Consider the following 22,296-nt stretch of genomic DNA (forward strand, 5'->3'; position numbering starts at 1 on the left):
ACGAAGAGAGCTTGTGGTATTTTTTCTTTGACTTTAGCTTGGACCCCATTCAGTCCAGAGGCCATGACTGCAGCTCCATCGTAACACTGGGCAATTACCTTATTGGTGCAGGCACAGTCCTCCAGAAACTCCAAAACTTGACGAGCTATGGCTTCTGCGCGCTTATCACCACTGACATCACCAAACTGGAAAAAGCGCTCCTTGACACCACCGTCAGTGGTGTAACGCAGGACATATGACATCTGAGCAGTGTTACTGACATCAGTTGTCTCGTCTACCATAACGGAGACAAAAGGCGTGTTCCTCACCTCCTCCCTCATTGCTTCTGTCATTACATCTGCCACCGATTGAATCAGGTCATTCTGAATTTTGCTGGAGGTGCCGATGAAAACAGTGGCCGAATCCAGATGACAGCGCAGAGGGCTGTCATACTCCGCCAAAAACTCCAGAAACTCCAAGTAGTTCCCCTTGTTTTCAGAATCTTTACTCTCATCATGTCCTCGAAATGCCAGCTCTTGCTTTCCAAGAAATGTGACGACATTGATGAGACGTTTCAGGATCTCTCTGTTCTGCCTGACCTTGTTGTTGTGGGCCGTAGTATGATTACTGCGCTGCTCATCTAGCTGAAGATCAACTCTTGTGTCCCCAAAAGTTTTCAAACTGACCATCGTTTGCAGGTGTGCCGCAGAATCTTGATGTCGGTGGGCTGACTTCGTCAGATTTGTAAGGCTGACAAATCTGCTGCTGACCCAGGTGGATGACTTGTCAGTTGTAAAAAGTAAGCAACTCCAGCAGTACAGCCTGTTTGTTTTCTTACAGCCCGTCATCCACGGATATCGCTGATAATTTTCGGTCTTGAAATGCCTTTCCACTTTCTTAACCGTTTCTTTTAATTCCAGTTCTGGAGTTGGTCTTCCGTTTTTTATTATTTGAAGTTTTTCTGTGAAAGGCCGCCTTGAAAAAGGCGATGCTATCAAGCTAGCCACAACATCACTCTCATCTTCCGCCATTTCACTCTGTCTCTCAACCGCTCTCACCACTCTGCAGAGATTCGATGTTCGGACTTCATGAAGGCCTACGATCTTTTGTTTTATTCCCGCCCACTTAAAATCAAACCGTGATTGGTCGATTTGCCCGTCACTCTCCACACCAAAACACATAGCTTGGCCTTCCCCGGGATTCGTGAAGTCCTAACCAATGAATGAGCCAGCTAACCGGGCCTTAAAAGAGACAGACGATTCTAATTGGATAACAGCTTTTCAGGACATGAACTTGACAGTAAGCTTAACTTCAGAACATAGATGAGAGAAAATGTATTAAATATATTGTATTAAATTAAATGAGATAGAAATTTAAAAAATAAAAAATATATTTTTTATTGAATGCTACTAATATAGCTTCCCGGTTGTTGTGTGAGCAGAATTGTACATAGTTGTGTGTTTGTGTTTCTGCTAATAAAGCTCTGTCTTTGAAAGTTTCCTTTCCTCAATAAATTCATTCATGTCCTTGATGGTAATAATCAAGGACGAAATTTTGATTTCAGAGGTGGGGGGGACACAAGTTCTTCTAGTTTTCTATTGCTACTTTTAAGTTTACTGTTCCCTTTTTTGGTTTGAATGGTTGTAAAGCATGTAGCAAAACATTATCACCCAATTCTGTGTTTCACCTTGTTAGTCAATTTTACTCCAACTCAGTACCACCAATTTTACACTTATTTTTGGAATATATGGTAAACAGACCTCATTTCTGCTCTTCCATCTTGTGCTCCTTTACTGCCTGAGCATCTACTGACCCCTGGCTGCTGCTGATCCAGCTAAGATAAACATAACAAAAGGTGGAATATCTATGAGCAACTTATAATTTAATTAATTACAATAATGACAAAAAATATTGCCAAATTTATGTCACTCCCTCCCCACTGTGAGTTCCTGACCCAGTTAATGAACTCACTGCTTAGTCGCTACTACTTCTTACCAATAAAATAATACATTTACACATTTACACAGACTTTTTAGTACAGCGGCCTCAATATAAAACTGTACCTGGCCAGTTTGACAAAATATATAGATGCATGGTGTTTGAACTTTGAAAGCTCTGATACAGATTATCATCACCCTAACATTTGTCACAATGCTTAATCTCATGACTAACATATGTTTATTCTTTCAACCTCACCTGTGAGCCTCCAGCCTCTTCTCCTACATCTCCTCCAGCTTCTCCTCCTCTACCTCCTCCAGCCTCTTCTCCTACATCTCCTCCAGCCTCTCCTCCTCTACCTCCTCCAGCCTCTCCTCCTGTATCTCCTTCTGCATCTCTACTATCCGTCACCTGACAAAAATATATTGATGCATGACATGAACAGTGGGACAATTTGGGGAGCAACAATCATCAATTTTGATGATACGGTTATAGAGGAAAAAACTTAGTTTCACAATTATCATGAGTTTGGACGTATAAAATCCCATTTGTAATCTGAGGTTTTATTGTATTTTTCCCTAAATCTTTCATTGTTGGTGTTTTTTTAAAACAGTTGCTGCCTTTCAACATAAAAATAATTCATGAAAGTGTATCTCTTTGGCATTAAATATGAGCTTTTTTTTAATCTTTGCATTGTTGAGGCTCTACAGTTATAATAATAATAATAACAATAATAATAACAATAATAACAATTAATTTTATTTATCAGCACTTTCAATACAACTCAAAGACACTTTACAAGATTATTGAGAGCTTTGTAATTGATGAGGAGGATGTTGAAGTGGATATGCTGCTTTATTGGGAGCCAGTTGCAGGATGGGTGTAACGCATGAGTTCTAAAGAAGTCTCTTATGTCCACTTTTCTTTTTCTAGACATCCTGGCTGCGCCTAATTACCAAACACACATACACACGCACACACGTACGCACGCACGCACATGGACACCGATTCAAACGTTAATGTAAATGAAACCTCTGATATTACAATCCTTCTAGCTGACGTGACCCAGGCAGAACAAATGCCCAACTTACCGCGGCAGATTAATAAGGACTCCTGGGCAACTAGCAGACCGGTGTGCAAGCAAGATGGAGTGACAGCGGGGACGGCCAATCACACAAGAAACGGCTGAGCCAATCGAGGAGCTTGTGGGCGGTCTAAACTAAGGGAAACAGGCTTCAGCTTGAGCGGCCGTTTTCTGCTTGGTCCTAGTGCTTGACGCGTCTCTGTTTACTATAGCGTAACATTGTTTTTGGACGGTAAAAACTGCAGGGGACCAAAACGGCCTTTTGAAAAAGTGCAGGGGACATGTCCCCTGTGTCCCCCCCCCAAATTACGTCCGTGGTAATAATAGTGTAGTCTATAGCATATCATATGATTGAATGAATGAATAAATAAATAAATGGTGGTTTCGCTGCTATTCATATGCAAATTAGAGCTGTTCGCACCTCCGCGAGCTCCTTTCCGACAATTTTCGGCATAGACGAACGCCACCTTCACAGCCTGTAAATTGTCGTTCACTGCCAAAAATCCCACTTTTCATGCAGTGTATGGGGAAATGTCTTCATATTACAATAACACAATACCCAATTTCCTCAGGAATCCTGTCCTTGAACGCCTCCTTTATTTCTGCAAGGACTGTCTTGGAGTCCCATGCTTTCTGCATTTCAAAAGCACTTAAAATGAAGCCCGTTTCATGAAGTCTCCTTTTAGTTTGATGTTTGCACACCTCTTCACACCAAGCATGCTCAATACATTTACTCATTTTTTTTATGAGTAATATTGAGTAGGCCTAGTGATTTTACGACCCAGCACCATACATTTTGCAGATTGAACAGATTAATCTGAGAAAATAAAAATGCATCCTGCGGCTGCTTCCTCCCCTTTCCTCACAGTCTGTGATTGTCTGCTGGTTTTTGTAGTTCATCTACATGACATTAAGTTATGATTACGCATTAAAGACTGAAAATAGAGAACACCACCATCTATTCGCTAGGTGCACAAGCGTATATATGTCTATGTGCACAAGCGGTCGTCATGGAAACTTCCGGGCGTCCTGGAGTGCATAGCCATTTCCGGTCATAGCTACACTGTATCAAGATCAGTGTCTTTGGGGCAATGAGGAGGCGACTCCTCTTTGCCCCAAAGACACCCATCTTGATAGAAAATAGCTCACCTAACTGCTGACGAAAAGCAAAGGCATCTAGAAAAAATGAATACTTTCGATACGTATTTTTCTCTGTGTGGGCCCTAAAGCTACTAAAACTACTCTCTAAAAACAGCTGGGTTATTTCATCTACCCAACCGCGGGGTTATGAAATGTTTTATCCATTATGGGTTATTTATATGGGATTTGGGTTATTTTTGTGCATCTCATGCGAGTCAAAATCCATCAACCCAACATACATCGGTTGACTCAGCACCTGGGTTGTTTGTGCTTCGAACGTCATCACGTTATTACGTCATCACGTCGACTTCACCCGCCCGCCTGATTTCCCAGGGGTCACGGTTCCTTGCTGCTCCACCAGAGTCCACACACCGAGCGCTCATGAACCGGGAGAACCTGACCGATCATCCTCGTGGCGAGGCAAATCAATAATAAAAGGTTTGTGCACACTACATATCTAATTCACATTGTCCGTGTTGCGTTACCTATTAAAGTAGTATCTTTAGTTGGTCGGTTTGGCTAAAAACGTAGCTAGCCATTTAGCCGTTTTCATGGAAGCACACACAGCTTATCTGTTTGGTCTCAGCCATTTACCGAGTGAATTAATGAAACTAGTTCATAATGCCCATGGGCATATGGTCATGTATATTGAGTTCTAGCTAGCTGGTTCGCTAGCTAGCAGGCTAATTTGCCAGCTAGTTTGCTAGCTAGCCAGGTAATTCGCCAGTTAACTAGTTTGCTAGCTAACAGGCTAGTTCGCCAGTTAACTGGTTCGCTGGCTTGCCAGTTAGTTCGCCAGCTAGCTAACTGGTTTGCTTACTACTTTTTTTTTTTCAACTGGTTTGCTAACTAACAGGCTAGTTCGCCAGTTAGTTGCTTTGCTAGCCGGCTATCAATAAACGCGCGAAAAATGGGATTATGGTCGTTATCCGTTTTTGACCAGACCGTTGCTATGGTCTCCTCTCTGCCCAGAGACAGGTGTCGTGCCAAAAAGTGATCGTCTGCCAGAATCTGATTTCCGGCCGCGGGAGCGCGCACAGCAGCCCGTTGAGCGGTAGCGTTTAAACGTCTGGTTTTCTCTGGATGAAACGGTCATGATATGCAGATACACACAAATGTACGTCCGCAATTATAGCAAAGGTATGTGTCTTAGAAAGTTTAACGTTTGTTGTTACGTAATTATCACAACTGTGGCCAAAAGAAGTGGAGTTTGTAGCGAAATCAGGCCTGACAATTACGTGATAGACATGCACGGACGTAATTTGGGGGGGGGACACAGGGGACATGTCCCCTGCACTTTTTCAAAAGGCCGTTTTGGTCCCCTGCAGTTTTTACCGTCCAAAAACAATGTTACGCTATAGTAAACAGAGACGCGTCAAGCACTAGGACCAAGCAGAAAACGGCCGCTCAAGCTGAAGCCTGTTTCCCTTAGTTTAGACCGCCCACAAGCTCCTCGATTGGCTCAGCCGTTTCTTGTGTGATTGGCCGTCCCCGCTGTCACTCCATCTTGCTTGCACACCGGTCTGCTAGTTGCCCAGGAGTCCTTATTAATCTGCCGCGGTAAGTTGGGCATTTGTTCTGCCTGGGTCACGTCAGCTAGAAGGATTGTAATATCAGAGGTTTCATTTACATTAACGTTTGAATCGGTGTCCATGTGCGTGCGTGCGTACGTGTGTGCGTGTGTATGTGTGTTTGGTAATTAGGCGCAGCCAGGATGTCTAGAAAAAGAAAAGTGGACATAAGAGACTTCTTTAGAACTCATGCGTTACACCCATCCTGCAACTGGCTCCCAATAAAGCAGCATATCCACTTCAACATCCTCCTCATCAATTACAAAGCTCTCAATAATCTTGTAAAGTGTCTTTGAGTTGTATTGAAAGTGCTGATAAATAAAATTAATTGTTATTATTGTTATTATTATTGTTATTATTATTATTATAACTGTAGAGCCTCAACAATGCAAAGATTAAAAAAAAGCTCATATTTAATGCCAAAGAGATACACTTTCATGAATTATTTTTATGTTGAAAGGCAGCAACTGTTTTAAAAAAACACCAACAATGAAAGATTTAGGGAAAAATACAATAAAACCTCAGATTACAAATGGGATTTTATACGTCCAAACTCATGATAATTGTGAAACTAAGTTTTTTCCTCTATAACCGTATCATCAAAATTGATGATTGTTGCTCCCCAAATTGTCCCACTGTTCATGTCATGCATCAATATATTTTTGTCAGGTGACGGATAGTAGAGATGCAGAAGGAGATACAGGAGGAGAGGCTGGAGGAGGTAGAGGAGGAGAGGCTGGAGGAGATGTAGGAGAAGAGGCTGGAGGAGGTAGAGGAGGAGAAGCTGGAGGAGATGTAGGAGAAGAGGCTGGAGGCTCACAGGTGAGGTTGAAAGAATAAACATATGTTAGTCATGAGATTAAGCATTGTGACAAATGTTAGGGTGATGATAATCTGTATCAGAGCTTTCAAAGTTCAAACACCATGCATCTATATATTTTGTCAAACTGGCCAGGTACAGTTTTATATTGAGGCCGCTGTACTAAAAAGTCTGTGTAAATGTGTAAATGTATTATTTTATTGGTAAGAAGTAGTAGCGACTAAGCAGTGAGTTCATTAACTGGGTCAGGAACTCACAGTGGGGAGGGAGTGACATAAATTTGGCAATATTTTTTGTCATTATTGTAATTAATTAAATTATAAGTTGCTCATAGATATTCCACCTTTTGTTATGTTTATCTTAGCTGGATCAGCAGCAGCCAGGGGTCAGTAGATGCTCAGGCAGTAAAGGAGCACAAGATGGAAGAGCAGAAATGAGGTCTGTTTACCATATATTCCAAAAATAAGTGTAAAATTGGTGGTACTGAGTTGGAGTAAAATTGACTAACAAGGTGAAACACAGAATTGGGTGATAATGTTTTGCTACATGCTTTACAACCATTCAAACCAAAAAAGGGAACAGTAAACTTAAAAGTAGCAATAGAAAACTAGAAGAACTTGTGTCCCCCCCACCTCTGAAATCAAAATTTCGTCCTTGTAGACATGTCCCTATGTGCTTGGTATGTATGATGCCTTTGTTTAGCCCTGTCTGATGAATTAGATTGTAATGAATGTGATTTATAGGTGTGGATTTTCAATAAAGAAATGATCACTTTTGCAATTATCCTCGTGACTCTGCATTATCTTTATCTGATCTGGGCTCTACATTTGCTTCCCATGTTTGGATGTGTCTTGTACATCTAATATTCTTGTTTATGCCTACTATTTGGAGACAATACTATGAAAGACATGATTCGGGAGGGTTACATAAGCCTATAAAATAACAGTTTTCACCTGCCAAAAACTGATTGAAGGCATAGTAGAGCTACTGAGAGGTTATTTCTGCCTAAATATGACTTGATCTCATTCTTAAGCTTCATAATATGAAGATCTGAGCTCACAGGACAGCTTGAAAATCTTTTAAAGGACCATTACAACAGAAAATGGGCCTTTTCACCTGCCAAAAAGTGATTGAAGGACATATACAGTTATTGAAAAGTTATTTCTGCCTAAATATGACTTGATCTCATTCTTAAGCTTCATAATATGAAGATCTGAGCTCACAGGACAGCTTGAAAATCTTTTAAAGGACCATTACAACAGAAAATGTGCCTTTTCACCTGCCAAAAACTGATTGAAGGCCAAATACAGTTACTGGGAGGTTATTTCTGCCTAAATATGACTTGACCTCATTCTTGACCTTCATAATATGAAGATCTGAGCTCACAGGACAGCTTGAAATTCTTTTAAAGGACCATTACAACAGAAAATGGGCCTTTTCACCTGCCAAAAAGTGATTGAAGGACATATACATCTTTATAGATCTTTATATTATGAAGCTCAAGAATGAGATCAAGTCATATTTAGGCAGAAATAACATTTGAGTAACTGTATTTGGCCTTCAATCACTTTTTGGCAGGTGAAAAGGCCCATTTTCTGTTGTAATGGTCCTTTAAAAGATTTTCAAGCTGTCCTGTGAGCTCAGATCTTTATATTATGAAGCTCAAGAATGAGATCAAGTCATATTTAGGCAGAAATAACTTTTCAATAACTGTATATGTCCTTCAATCACTTTTTGGCAGCTGAAAAGGCCCATTTTCTGTTGTAATGGTCCTTTAAAAGATTTTCAAGCTGTCCTGTGAGCTCAGATCTTCATATTATGAAGCTCAAGAATGAGATCAAGTCATATTTAGGCAGAAATAACATTTGAGTAACTGTATTTGGCCTTCAATCACTTTTTGGCAGCTGAAAAGGCCCATTTTCTGTTGTAATGGTCCTTTAAAAGAATTTCAAGCTGTCTCTTGAGCTCAGATCTTCATATTATGAAGGTCAAGAATGAGATCAAGTCATATTTAGGCAGAAATAACCTCTCAGTAACTGTATATGTCCTTCAATCACCTTTTGGCAGCTGAAAAGGCCCATTTTCTGTTGTAATGGTCCTTTAAAAGAATTTCAAGCTGTCCTGTGAGCTCAGATCTTTATATTATGAAGCTCAAGAATGAGATCAAGTCATATTTAGGCAGAAATAACATTTGAGTAACTGTATTTGGCCTTCAATCACTTTTTGGCAGGTGAAAAGGCCCATTTTCTGTTGTAATGGTCCTTTAAAAGATTTTCAAGCTGTCCTGTGAGCTCAGATCTTCATATTATGAAGCTCAAGAATGAGATCAAGTCATATTTAGGCAGAAATAACTTTTCAATAACTGTATATGTCCTTCAATCACTTTTTGGCAGCTGAAAAGGCCCATTTTCTGTTGTAATGGTCCTTTAAAAGATGTTCAAGCTGTCCTGTGAGCTCAGATCTTTATATTATGAAGCTCAAGAATGAGATCAAGTCATATTTAGGCAGAAATAACATTTGAGTAACTGTATTTGGCCTTCAATCACTTTTTGGCAGCTGAAAAGGCCCATTTTCTGTTGTAATGGTCCTTTAAAAGAATTTCAAGCTGTCCTGTGAGCTCAGATCTTCATATTATGAAGCTCAAGAATGAGATCAAGTCATATTTAGGCAGAAATAACTTTTCAATAACTGTATATGTCCTTCAATCACTTTTTGGCAGGTGAAAAGGCCCATTTTCTGTTGTAATGGTCCTTTAAAAGATTTTCAAGCTGTCCTGTGAGCTCAGATCTTCATATTATGAAGCTTAAGAATGAGATCAAGTCATATTTAGGCAGAAATAACCTCTCAGTAGCTCTACTATGCCTTCAATCAGTTTTTGGCAGGTGAAAACTGTTATTTTATAGGCTTATGTAACCCTCCCGAATCATGTCTTTCATAGTATTGTCTCCAAATAGTAGGCATAAACAAGAATATTAGATGTACAAGACACATCCAAACATGGGAAGCAAATGTAGAGCCCAGATCAGATAAAAGATAATGCAGAGTCACGAGGATAATTGCAAAAGTGATCATTTCTTTATTGAAAATCCACACCTATAAATCACATTCATTACAATCTAATTCATCAGACAGGGCTAAACAAAGGCATCATACATACCAAGCACATAGGGACATGTCTATCACGTAATTGTCAGGCCTGATTTCGCTACAAACTCCACTTCTTTTGGCCACAGTTGTGATAATTACGTAACAACAAACGTTAAACTTTCTAAGACACATACCTTTGCTATAATTGCGGACGTACATTTGTGTGTATCTGCATATCATGACCGTTTCATCCAGAGAAAACCAGACGTTTAAACGCTACCGCTCAACGGGCTGCTGTGCGCGCTCCCGCGGCCGGAAATCAGATTCTGGCAGACGATCACTTTTTGGCACGACACCGGCCCTACTCTGCCCCTGAATGGCTAATACCTGCTGTCGGTCGTGAAAACACAGAGCACAAGGCTAATCCAAGATGACTAAAAAGGGATGTTGAGAGAAATAACGAGCCTGCAATGTTAATTCCTCCTTATCATAATACACTTATTTTTCCTGAAACTTTTAAAATGTGAAGGCATAGCATAGTGTTTGACTGATTAAAGTATATAAAAACAGTGAGAGAACCTGATACGTTTGACTAAATGCATTTATTTGCATTTAAAGTAAGCTATTTAAAATGTGTATATGTTTTCAATATAAAACCAAGTAATGATTTATCAAATCTATGCTATATCTCCTCAAAATGGTTGGTTAATCTGTTGTAGACACTAATAACATTTTTATTTTTAAATTTATTTCACCTTTATTTTACCAGGTAACTCATTAAGAACAAATTCTTATTTACAATGGCTGCCTGGCAAACGACAAGGGCCACTTGAGTGAAGGGGGGCTATGAGATTAAAACACAGTGGTGCCCTTCATTTATGCTGTGAGCAGCGACTAATATTCTTGTGAAGTAAAAACATAGTGATTGTTATAGTGATGTAAATTTAGCTCAATTTACGTGTATGCAATTTATCATATGAATTATAAAGGGAGAGAGGGAGGATTGGTTTCTCTATATTTTGTGATGCTAAATAAAATGGCTGTGTTCACTGTTCACCCACAAACAAGCTTTTTATCTTCACATTGGATTACATTATGCTGCTAGTTTGCATTGCTTTTGGAATAGTGATATCTGAATAGTTAATACAATAGCAATTTTATTTTTGCTTAAGCTCTTTTTGTGTTTGTTTCAGATCAATGGACAACTTTGTCATCAACACTTTGACAGAGTGGCAGCTGACAGACCTTATAGAAAGATTTAAAGGTAAGAATTTTTTTTCCCCCCATCCACGGCATATCATGTCTGCATTGCTACTCATAAGCCCTTTTCAGACATGAACAACAGACAATTTCCATTTAATCAGCCACGAACAACACCTGTTTATACTCTTTCACACATGTAGCACACAACCGCACATTGTCCATGATAGGCGTGTTCACACTCACTGGAAATATACCGTTCAATTCAGGCAAGCGGCGTCAGCTGGGTGAAGCGCGCGCAGGAGGCAGGGCATGTCGCAGAAAGTATGCTGCGGACATGAGTCCCTCGCCGTCCCTTTGATTTGCGGAACTATCTTGGCATCGGCCCTCACTGCCAGGAGTTTGCGGATCTCGTTGTCTCGCCAGTTTGGCATTTTCCGGGGCTGCAGCTGGATAGTATTGTTCTTATCGCCTCTAGTTGTTAAATGATCCTTCTTCCGCGGTGGAAGTTTGTATTTCCCTCCAGTGGCATGATAGATACTGTACATCATCAACATGCCCGCCCTGCTCACCTGTGTAATACTGTGTTCACACTAGGGTGGCTGCAGGTAAATGTCCAATACAGGTCCCGGCCGTTTGATACGCACATTTTCGTTCACACATACTGCCCTAATGGGCAATGTCCGTAATTGTCAGGTATTGTGTGAAAGGGGCTATAGTGATAATCTGGACAATCATGGAGTTGACTGCATTCCTTTTTTGTATAAATTCTTATGAAATATAATTTCCTCTTTTTTTTCAATAGCTTCCATGTAATGTGTCAAAGTGACTCCAATAAATGAATAGGGCACATGTCTTTTGTAGGCTTTCAGTGCTTCATTCTATTTTGTAAAAATAAATGATGGAATATGCATGTTTATTACTATAGCTTCCATGTAATTAGCCATACATTTTTGTTTTCTGCTCCTCTGTTGTAAAAACAAAGATGTCTTTGTGTTCTATTTTTGTCTTTCAGAGGAGGGAATTGATGAGAGTTTTCTTCTTTTAGATGAGGCTACCATCAACCAGTTGATCCCAAGAGCTGGCCCTAGGTTCAAGTTCCTCAAAAAATTTAGAGGACTTGTAAGTAGTTGAGATGAATGTAGACGTGAGAGGCTCAATTCTTCAGTTTTCCACACACTGTTATTTCTGAGTATTTAATAGTTTCTTTGGAAAGATGGCATATACTTGCTTTAAGTGCAAAAGGCAAATTTCAGGGGGTATCAAGAGTCTTTTTATGCATTTACGTGCAGTACACCATGTAAACTCGGCATCAACACATTTCCAGTGTAGTGAAAGTGGTTGTGGTAGGACATTTTCTTACATGTGGTCATTTAAAAGACACTTGGAAAAGGAGCATGAAGTTGGAAATACTCTTGATGACCCCTTTGAAGGTCCAGCCCCACCTGTTTATGTACAGAATGTTGAAATGCTGAATGCTGAAATGGAGCCAGCACAGGGAGATGAGGAAGTTGAGGAGGATTGGGATGAACTAGAGCCAGAGGGCATTACCAATCGGGTGGCCCTCTTTTTAGCCCAAATCTAAATCTTCTATGACATACTCAAACTTAAACTTTGTGGTTCAGCATACCTCCAGTTTAATTAGCAATATTGTCAGCAGACTGCAATCAAAGACTATGTCTTTATTTCGTCAGTTTGGTCTTGATCAAAGCCCAGAGGTAGAAGAGCTTGGGGTGGAGTTCTCAGAAGCAGCTGAGCCTTTCAAAGGAATGGAGACAGATTATAAACGGATGCAGTATTTTGCTAAATCTGGAAACTTCATTCAGCCAGTTGAGGAGCTTTTGTCTGGGGTTTCCTATGTTCAGCCAACGGCCTCTGCCACTGGCATTGTCCAGCAAGTTGGAGTTCCTGATTCATATCACCGTATTCCATTAAAGAGCCTTTTGACCAAGATTCTTGAAATTCCCGGGATTTTACAGGCCATGCTGAAATGGCAGCGCAGAGAGGGTGATGCAATTCAGGATGTTTTTGATGGGGAGTTTTGTAAAACACATCCATTGTTCCAGAACGAGGTTTCAATCCCACTTGTGATTTACCAAGATGATTGTGAGATAGTAAATCCGCTTGGTTCTAAGATTGGAATTCACAAGTTAGGACTTATTTATTTCATCTTGAAGAGCTTGCCACCAGACCTGCTATCAAGTTTGCAGTCACAGTTCCTTTTAGCGGTGTACAAATCTGATGAAGTAGCGACCTATGGCCTTGATGCAATCCTACGCCCGATCGTGGAAGAGATCAGGTGCCTAGAGAGTGATGGCATCCTTGTTGATACCCCCAAGTATAAAGGTGTTGTCAAGTTCACAGTGGTCCAGGTAGTTGGAGACAATTTGGGCTTGCATTGGCTACATTGAAAGCTTCAGTGGAAATTATGTGTGTCGGTTCTGCAAAGTAAATAAATGGGGGGTGAGGTCTATGACGCTGGAAGATCCTGCACTATTGCGTGATCGCAATAGTTATGAGGCAGATTTGCGTACAGCTGACTCCTCCCAGACAGGCCTGAAAAGAGACAGTGTCTTGAACAACTTGTCTTTTTACCATGTATCAGACAATGTGGCAGTTGACATCATGCATGATGTACTTGAAGGGGTGGGGCCCTATGAATTCAAACTTGTGTTGAATTCGCTAATTGAGCAAAAGCATCTCACACTAGAAAAGCTTAATTACAGAATAACAAGCTTTGACTATGGATTTTGTGATAAGGGTAACAAACCTTCTGTCATAAGCAAGAGTGATCTCAGAAACCCTGAAGGCTCCATACGGCAGTCAGCATCTCAAATGTGGTGCCTACTTAGGTTACTGCCGCCAATGATAGGTGACCTTATCCCTATGGATAACAAGCATTGGGAACTTCTACTCCTCCTCCTCTTGTGCATGGAGTTCATCTTTTCTCCTTCGCTTACTGTAGCAGCAACACTGTGCTTAAGCAAAATCATTGAAGAGCATCACTCTCTCTTCCTGGAGCTCTATCCTCACCTACATTTACGGCCAAAACACTAGGGCCCAACTGATAGGACTTTTTGGGGCTGATACCGATTTAGGGGGGAAAAAATCCGATAACCGATTAATCGGCCGATTTTTTTATTTTTATATAAAGTTTTAAAAAAATTTTAATTTAAGTAATATATCTACATATTTACTGTTTTTTTTTTAACAAATGGCTGCTTTTGAGCCTTTCAGACACTTCTACAAAGAATAAAAGGCAGAAAAATAATTTCAAATCCTTTTTATTGCTGAGTCAAGCAGCATATTAACATGACAACCATCCAACATTAGGCCTACAACAAGGCACCATTAGCTACTGCTCTTTACGCCGACAGGAAGACCGACTGATCATCTCAGTAATATACCACGGATTTATCATGAATCAAACTCTGACCAGAAAAGCGTTTTCAACTACTCGCCCCCCTCCCTCCCCTCCGCTGGTCGGTGCCTCCCCGTCTTAACTCACGTTACTCAGTTTGCTCCGGTCTTATCTGGAGACATGCAGCTGCCTCAGTGAGAGAAGTAGCTAGTCGATTACGTAATGTGTACTGTTATGTTTATTCTACCGTTACTGGCACGGCTAATATGTGTAGCAAGGCTAATAGCAGATGGCTAATTCTAACTTTAGCTTGCATATTACATAGTGCTTAAACGTTAACTCGGCGTGATCGAGACCAACACAGCGGGGAACATCGTGAAGTGGGTTGAATTGAAACTTGTTGACTTATTGTTTATTTCACAAACTTGTTTATTTACCGTTGAGGCGGACCACTCTCCTCCGTGCGTCCCTGCTGCAGCCTGCGGAGTTTGTCATGAGGTCGGTGCGCCCTCTACAGGATAAATAGCCTAATGTCGGGGATCTTTTCAAATGGGGGAACATTTTCAAAGTAAAACCAAGTCTTATTCCCTGCATTTTATTTCTGAAAATATCGGCGACAATCGGCGAGTTTTGGCCGATTACCGATTAGTCTCAAACGGGCTATAATCGGCCGATTTAATACTGAACAGGCCTACCAGGCCCAGGGTCCCAAGAGCTCTGATGCTCTACACAATTAAGATGCTACTGTAATATAGGCTTGTATTGGGTTTGTTCATCTCATGTCTGAAAAATGTACATTTATGTCCACAAAAGTCATCAAAATATTTAATTTAATGGACTATTTATCAAAATGTTGTCCCAGGGAATCACACCCCTGGATCCCGCTTGACAATCGTGTTGATCACGGCATACATCGTGGTTTAGGGGCTCGCTTATCTCCCAGGGAAAAAAAGTTCAGGCTCAGGATTTTTTTTTACTATCACCCCTGGATGACGTTACCGAACTACTGGGATGTTCTTTAAGTGACTACTGGGATGTGATAAGTTGTACTGTAAGTATTTTTTGTTTAATCACTTAATGTCTATATGCTCCATATACAGTCTTAATCACTGCCACAGTTATGTTTTAGAAGTCACTTCTTTAAAGACACCTGCATGGTCCAAGAAAGCAAACTTGTCACCTTTTATGTGCACCCTCTAAAAGTGTGCTGCACCACTGTCCACATAGGTTTCCAAATGTATTGTAACGACCAGCGGAGAGTGCAGTCTAGTTTACATTACTGATGCTCAGCCAGCTATTCTAGGTGGCCACCACTGTTTATTATATTAACCTGGATTTTCTGCGTAGGTTCAACCTGCTGTTGCGACTGCTATCCCACCTACAATCTATGATGTCACACCAACTGCCACTCCTCCAACCCCCATGGAGGAACAAGCAGCAGCTCTGGTACCAGAGAATCAGCTGATACAGACAATACACGTCATTCCACATTTTGTAAGTTCCACTTTAAGACTTGGGTGTCACTTTGTTTACTCAACACTAGGCTGGGCAATTAATCAAAGCCAAAATTTAGAAACAAAACTGAATTTTAAATCTGCAATGTCTCTTCTTTCTCAGGATGTCCGGCAGGTTCTTACAGGCTTACCTGATGGCAAGCAAATTGTTGAGGGCCTTGATGAGGATAATGTCATCACAACTAGCCAGAGACGTCTCCTCGTCCGTATCTTGGTGTCGCACCTCATTGAGAAGTTTGGAGCGAAGTACTTAAATAGATTTTTTTATTTTTTTTTATGTTGAATAGGGTTCCTGTTAAATGCACCAACATTCTCATTTGAAAAGTAAAATTATAACATGTAGTTTATTTTCATTTCACTTGAGATAAAACAGGACACTACTTTGAGGTCTGACATTGACCTAGATTTGCGAGGAAGAACCAACGACTTTTCCAATTGCTACAGCAATTCTTTTTGGATAAGACACATGTTTCAGCAGTACTTTAAAGGGGTAGTTTGAATTATAGCACATAAAGAAAGATGTATGAAATGCTTACCGTCAATATAGTTGATGCGAAAGGTATTAATTAATAACCCGAGTCCTGTGTTCAAAGTTGATTTGGTTAGTCTACGTTTACTCCACAAAAGTCATTGCATTTGTACTGTTGACTTATGTCTTCTAAAAAATGCTGTCACTAGGCACAATTTTCTGTATTTGCTATGCAACTTATCAATGCACCTCCGCTGTTCCCTGCCTGCGGGTGACCGCAGCACAATGTGTCCTTACACAGGTTTTGCATGCACATGTGCATTGATAAAAGTTGCACAGCAAATACAGAAAATAGTGCCTAGTTGAAGGGACACAGCGGTTTTATAGAAGAAATAAGTCAACAATACAACTGCAATTAGTTTTGAACACGAGACTCTGGTTATAAATTAATCCCTTCACATTGCCTATATTAACTGTAAGTATTTCATTCATCTTTATGTCCTACAATCCAAACTATCCATTTAAATCTAGTTTTCACTTTTTACCTGTGTGATGTGTTTTTTCTGTTTTACAGTCCTACGACAGAGACCAAAAAGGCCCTGGCATCGGGTTTGGTTCAGTCATTTCCCAGTTTGAAAGACTCATCAAGCAGTGGCAGCGTGAGTGTTTTTTGAAAAAGGTCATTGAGATATTTATTAGGGGTGTCATGATTCTCAGACTGATTCAATTTGATTTTTAAGGTCACAATCCAATTCGATTTTTAATTTAAACTTTACTTGGTTAACTGGAGTCAGCCAAGGGCTCTATACTAGGCCCCCTTCTGTTTTTGCTAGATTTCCAATGTAGATCTCCTATTTCTGGCGAATCCTCACCAAAGAATACACACTAGGGTTCGTACATGTGACATCACTATCTAAATTTTAAAAAAATCTTGGTGTTTTTATAGGTTACTAAATTCAAGTTCGATCCTGAAACTGACATTCCATTTGATTTTTTTTTTTTTTTTTTTTTTTTTTGCTCATTTGATCTCAATTTCTTTTTTCTCCTTGTTCAGGGTTCCCGCAGGTCCTTAAAAAGTCTTAATTAAAAAATCGTGAATTTGAGGCCTTAAATTGTCTTAAAATGGGCAAAATGTGGCTGGAAGTCACGACCGCGACGCGCTGTGAGCCTGTAGGTCTGCTGTTTTTAGCAATGGAGCATGGAGAACCATAAATTGGGCTTAAATGCTAAAACATTCAGTTAAAAGACACAATCCAGCTCACTCCTCCTAGAAACGCTTCCATGCTGTTTGATGCCCGGTGTTATGCACTGCGCAGCAGGAACAATAATTGGTCTACTTCTCTGAGGACAGACAGACGTACAGACAAACCCTGTTCTAACCGTAGCCCACGCTGTCAAAGTCAAAACGTGCCTCATCTCTATTCATCAAAGATTTTGATGTCTTGGCAGGAAATATGGTACACCCCAGGACGGAGCCACAGGCCAGCCACTGGATTCCTGGAGGAAAGGCTGCGTAACATCAGGAAGAGGCTGAGATCAACCAGCAGGTCGCGGAGCACGGCACAGACAGCGCCGCAAACGCCAGATGATGGTGCTCTTGCAAGGGCTTTCATACCAGGTAATTATTGAACTGAAAAATTATTTGATGAAGAAAAACATCCATATTATAGTGACTGACAACTTGTTTTTTTTTTTTTTTTTACAGAATGTACCATATCAGACGAACGTGCGTCACAGATAAAAGAATGGTTGAGAAACAATTCTCAGCCAGGTAGAGGACCAAGGTACGTTTTATCAGTCTGTTTTCTGGAAATAATTGACACAAGCAGTTTTGGGGCAAAAAACGAAAATCAAAAGTTCAGCTCGTTTTCTTGTTTTTTGGTTCTCACTTACAAAACGAATTTACCACTCAATATTTTGTTTCCGTTGGTGGGCGGGTCCTCTGACTGGCTAATGTGCTTCCTTGCCCTGTGCTTTTCAAAATAAAAGTTCTTCTGTTTGATAATGTCCACAAAAATATTGCTGTATTATAGACACTAGCAGACACAGAGGTCCCCAACACCCACAGTCAAGACTGACCCGGCTTCAAATAAAAATAATAGTATTCATAATCATTTGAAAATGAGAACGTATGAAGTTTTGTTGACTTCAGTGCAGTTGATGTTTAGCCACGAGGTGGCGCAGTTGTTACATGAAGAGTAGACCTCAGGCCTTTACTACGAAGGAGGCTCAACATCTCCAGGCTCTGTGTTCATAACCCGGCTCAACAAAACCTAAAGCCCCGGTCAGAGCTAACTGTATCACGATGGTGGTCATTGTCCGGCTCTGAGCTTTGTGCTCTGTGCGCGTTCACATCAAAGGAGCTGCGATCGCGGGCTGCTGAGAGCTGAGAGAGCTGAGGAATAGGAGTGATCACAACCAAATATGAAAAGAGATGAGGCTAGTTTTTAATTTCTGACAGCTGAACATTGTGCATCTTTTTTTCTTGTTGAAAGATATTTTATATTGTTTCCATATTATTATTTACTGACGGTGATTACAGAATGCAAGTGTGTTATATTGAAAGTGAGGCTGGGTGTGCCTATGAATATAGGCTACAGTGAGTTTTTTAAGGTGCTGTACAAGCAAATCATATTGTCTACTCTGTACAATGACCAAGAGTGTACAGTAGCAGGCTACTGTACACTATAAACAAATGATTTTGCTCTTTGCTCATGGCAGTTGTGACAGTCATTTTTGTTTACATGTCAGCAGGCAAGCTTCACTCATGCCAGGGATGTATTATGCTTTGTCCTATAGCCTACTTAATTGTATCACTTGGAACATGTTATGAAATGGATCTATAGTATAGAAATTTGCTCATATCAGGCCGGCTGGAATACAAAGCAAACTTACCTCTCTCGAATGCACATTCATGGAAGTCTTGTATTGTCATCCCAGGACAAAACACAAACAATGCAGTAATGTAATAATAGACATCTTTACATGCACAATACTGAGTCATTCAGAGAGTTATTAAATGTTATTATTATTTAATTACGCAGAAACCACATGGCAGGTGCTATTTTCCCATCCATAGGCTACTCTAAGTACAGCAATGTGAGGGTTTCATACATGTAGGTTGGATCACTCTTCAGGAGGTGTCCTTACTCTACCAGTAGAGAATGCCTTCCTGAAATTTGTGAGAAAGTAGAGCATACTTTCCCTGGAAGTACAGACTAAAAACGGGTTAGGGGGAAATCCTAGAGGAAACACTGCATATATTTTGGAGAGGGGGGTCGAGCATGTGTCTTGTAAGTGTAAACAGTGAGTTACTGTTATCTGAGGAGCACGCGTCATAATTGTGAAGGGTTACACAGTGTGCAAATTTGTTTCATTTTTATTTTATTTGGCAGGGACACAGTATTTTCATACGTAGTCCCTGGCCACTCACAATGACACACCACCTGTACAGTGAGAAACAATTGTTGCCTGATGTGCTATTTAAAAAGTTGATTAAGAGTTGGGCCTACGAGCATGATTTGTGACACCACAGTTTAGAAGCCAGTCCGGTCCAAGATTTAATGTTCAGAAGTGTGATGTGTAAATCTGAAGTGTACAATACAAATGCCTACGATTGACTATAGTAAAGTACATTAGGATACATCTTGTGTTCGGCAGGTAAACTTAAGTGAACAATGTTTGTTCAAACAATAACATTGATGAAATGGATTCCAGATAAATTATCGTGTGGTTATTCGCTTTCCAGTGAATTGTGCAATAGAGATACTTTTTACTTTTAATAATACTTTCGAGTACATGTCAGAGCCTGTACTTTTTACTTTTACTTGAGTAGATATTTGGATCAGTACTTTCACTTTTACCAAAGTCGTTTTTTACACAGGTACTTTTACTTCTACTCATCTCTAAAAACAGACTGGGAGGTAGAGCCTTCAGTTACTGGGCTCCTTTACTGTGGAACCAGCTCTCTCCATGGGTCAGAGGCAGACACTCTAATTACATTTAAGTAGAGAGACACCCCCCCCTCACCTCTCGCACCTTGTCGTTTGGCCTTGGCGTCTTGCGCTCTCTGTTTCCACAGATTCTCCACAGCTCCATCCCTCTGCACCAACCGTCGACTGCATCGCCCCCCTTCCCCCCCACTGTTAAACCAGCCTGCCCTCCCTGTTCACAACCCAGTCTGCCACCCACTACTCCCATTAAGCTGGCCTGCTCTCCCTGCCTTTCCTGCCCACCAGAAGCTGCCTTCTTCAGCTCCTGTCAACCATTTCCATGTTTTTCCATATTCTCTGTTATAAACTGTTTTCATGTCCGTATACAACATCTATTGCACGTCTGCCTGTCCTTGGTGAGGGATCCCTCCTCTGTTGCTCACCCTGATGTTTCTCTAATTTTTCCCCTTTTAAAAGGGTTTCCTGGTCGTTTTTCCTCAGTGGATGTGAGGGTTTAAGGGAAGAGGATGTTGTTATGATGCTCATGCTATGTAAAGCTCTTTGAGACAAACTGTTTGTAAAAACAGGCTATACAAATAAAATTGCCTTGCCTTGCCTTGCCTAACCCGCTTGGACTGTAATTCATATTCATGCTACTAGTTTGATCATTGACTGACTACATAAATAGTTGAAGAGAAGATTCTTCAAGTCATACTATATAGGGTATATACAAATTTGATGTGTTTAGGCCATTTATAAGATCTAGTTAACATCATTAAAAGTAATTTCCAAACACAAAAAACAAAAGCAAAGAGAGATTTTGCAGCAGTAGCACACTTTTACTTTGAAGTTCTCAACTGGGTTCGTCACTTGAAACCTAATGCAGCGTCTCTTTAATACAGCAAACAGTAAACAACCTGATTCCTCTCCCACTCTAGTCAACAAAACATCTGGAAAGTTGAATGCATCTACAGGTACTGTACTGTAGTTATACTAAGCTGCCAAAACAACACATTAACAAGGCCACATTAAAACATCATAAAAACATCACCAACACATTTCATCACAAAAACACACTTTCAACTACCATACAGGAAGCTAGCCTAGTCTTCTTTACGGAAGGGACCTCAAGCTGACCAGCGCTGCAGAGAGTCCAGCTACCTCTGTATATATGGGCAGGTCATCCCTGCACTTGAGGCAGTGATCTGACGTGTTCTTCCATTCTTCTACGCAGACTTTACACCCCACCAGGGTCCGACAGCAGGATGAGAACATCGGCTGAGTCATTGTATCTGGGAAAAAAAAAAAAAAAAAAAAGGACATGTAAATTTTAAATATTGATATTGATTTTAGATTGGAACTTCAGAAAAAGAAACTGGCAATTTAGAGAAAGATTACACTGTTCCATTATGAAATTCAGGTACTGGGATCATAACTTAAGGTAGTTTTAATGAATAATTATTAGTAGAAGTTAGAGCTCGCACATTACACTGCAAACAGAAATGAGAGTCAGACTTTTGAGAAGTAGCTTCTGCCAAGGCAACAAATGTTGATGTCTATTTTGGCATCATTTATATTTTGCTTTAATAAAATATATGCATATGGAGCCGTCCTTTACAGGGTTACAGTACTTTTACTTTGCACTTTTGAATACATTTCAGAGCCTGAACTTTATAGGCTCTGTACTTATGCAAGTACAAGTTTAGAAGTAGAATTGGCTACTATTTTTTTTACACAAGTATCAGTACTTCAACTTAATCATTGGAAGTGTACTTTTGCCACCGTGAAGTTAACACACAGTAAAGTGTGATTACTGATGACCATTCAAATTTGCAAAGGTCATATAGGTTGTTACGTTCCAACTGAAAAAGACCAAGGGTTCTGGTTGAACAAAACAGAGCAATAGTTCTTGAAAAAAAATGTCTGGATTCTCGACTCTCACTGTATTGTTGCCTGAAATCATTTTCTGTTTTCAAGTGTTTTTTCATTTTTCTAAATCCTTAATTGTCACTTAAAGACAAAATTAAATAATTTTCGAAACAACTGCTCAAACACTAACTCTAATACTACATTTGATTACTTCTGTGTTACACTGAGCAATATTCAAATATGCAGAATGGAAACAGTACCTCTGCAAATCAAACGGATGAATGCCTGTTTGAATTCAGGCAAAACTGCTGACAAATCACGGCTGACGGTCA

The 22,296-nt window shown here is 40.2% G+C and overlaps 1 protein-coding gene and 1 long non-coding RNA gene across 2 annotated transcripts; one reads left to right on the forward strand and one right to left on the reverse strand.

Moving 5' to 3' along the window:
* Positions 1–1,736: 1,736 nt before the first annotated feature.
* LOC311254045 lies at positions 1,737–3,971 on the reverse strand. The gene is made up of 3 exons (XR_014622162.1): positions 3,009–3,971; positions 2,176–2,328; positions 1,737–1,813 (listed from the first exon to the last, which is right to left on the reverse strand). It is a non-coding gene; the product is annotated as an uncharacterized lncRNA (long non-coding RNA).
* Positions 3,972–6,382: 2,411 nt separating this feature from the next.
* LOC311254043 (uncharacterized protein) lies at positions 6,383–20,736 on the forward strand. The gene is made up of 10 exons (XM_084384471.1): positions 6,383–6,534; positions 6,897–6,970; positions 10,813–10,883; positions 11,835–11,941; positions 15,528–15,674; positions 15,798–15,940; positions 16,738–16,822; positions 17,613–17,781; positions 17,869–17,947; positions 20,245–20,736. The coding sequence occupies exons 2-10, from the start codon at positions 6,966–6,968 to the stop codon at positions 20,459–20,461; spliced, it is 1,023 nt and encodes a 340-aa protein (XP_084240597.1). The 5' UTR covers positions 6,383–6,534; positions 6,897–6,965; the 3' UTR covers positions 20,462–20,736.
* Positions 20,737–22,296: the final 1,560 nt, after the last annotated feature.

The sequence above is a fragment of the Pagrus pagrus genome (genome assembly GCF_965226575.1).
Source record: "Pagrus pagrus genome assembly, contig: HAP1_SCAFFOLD_193, whole genome shotgun sequence".
Taxonomy (NCBI): domain Eukaryota; kingdom Metazoa; phylum Chordata; class Actinopteri; order Spariformes; family Sparidae; genus Pagrus; species Pagrus pagrus.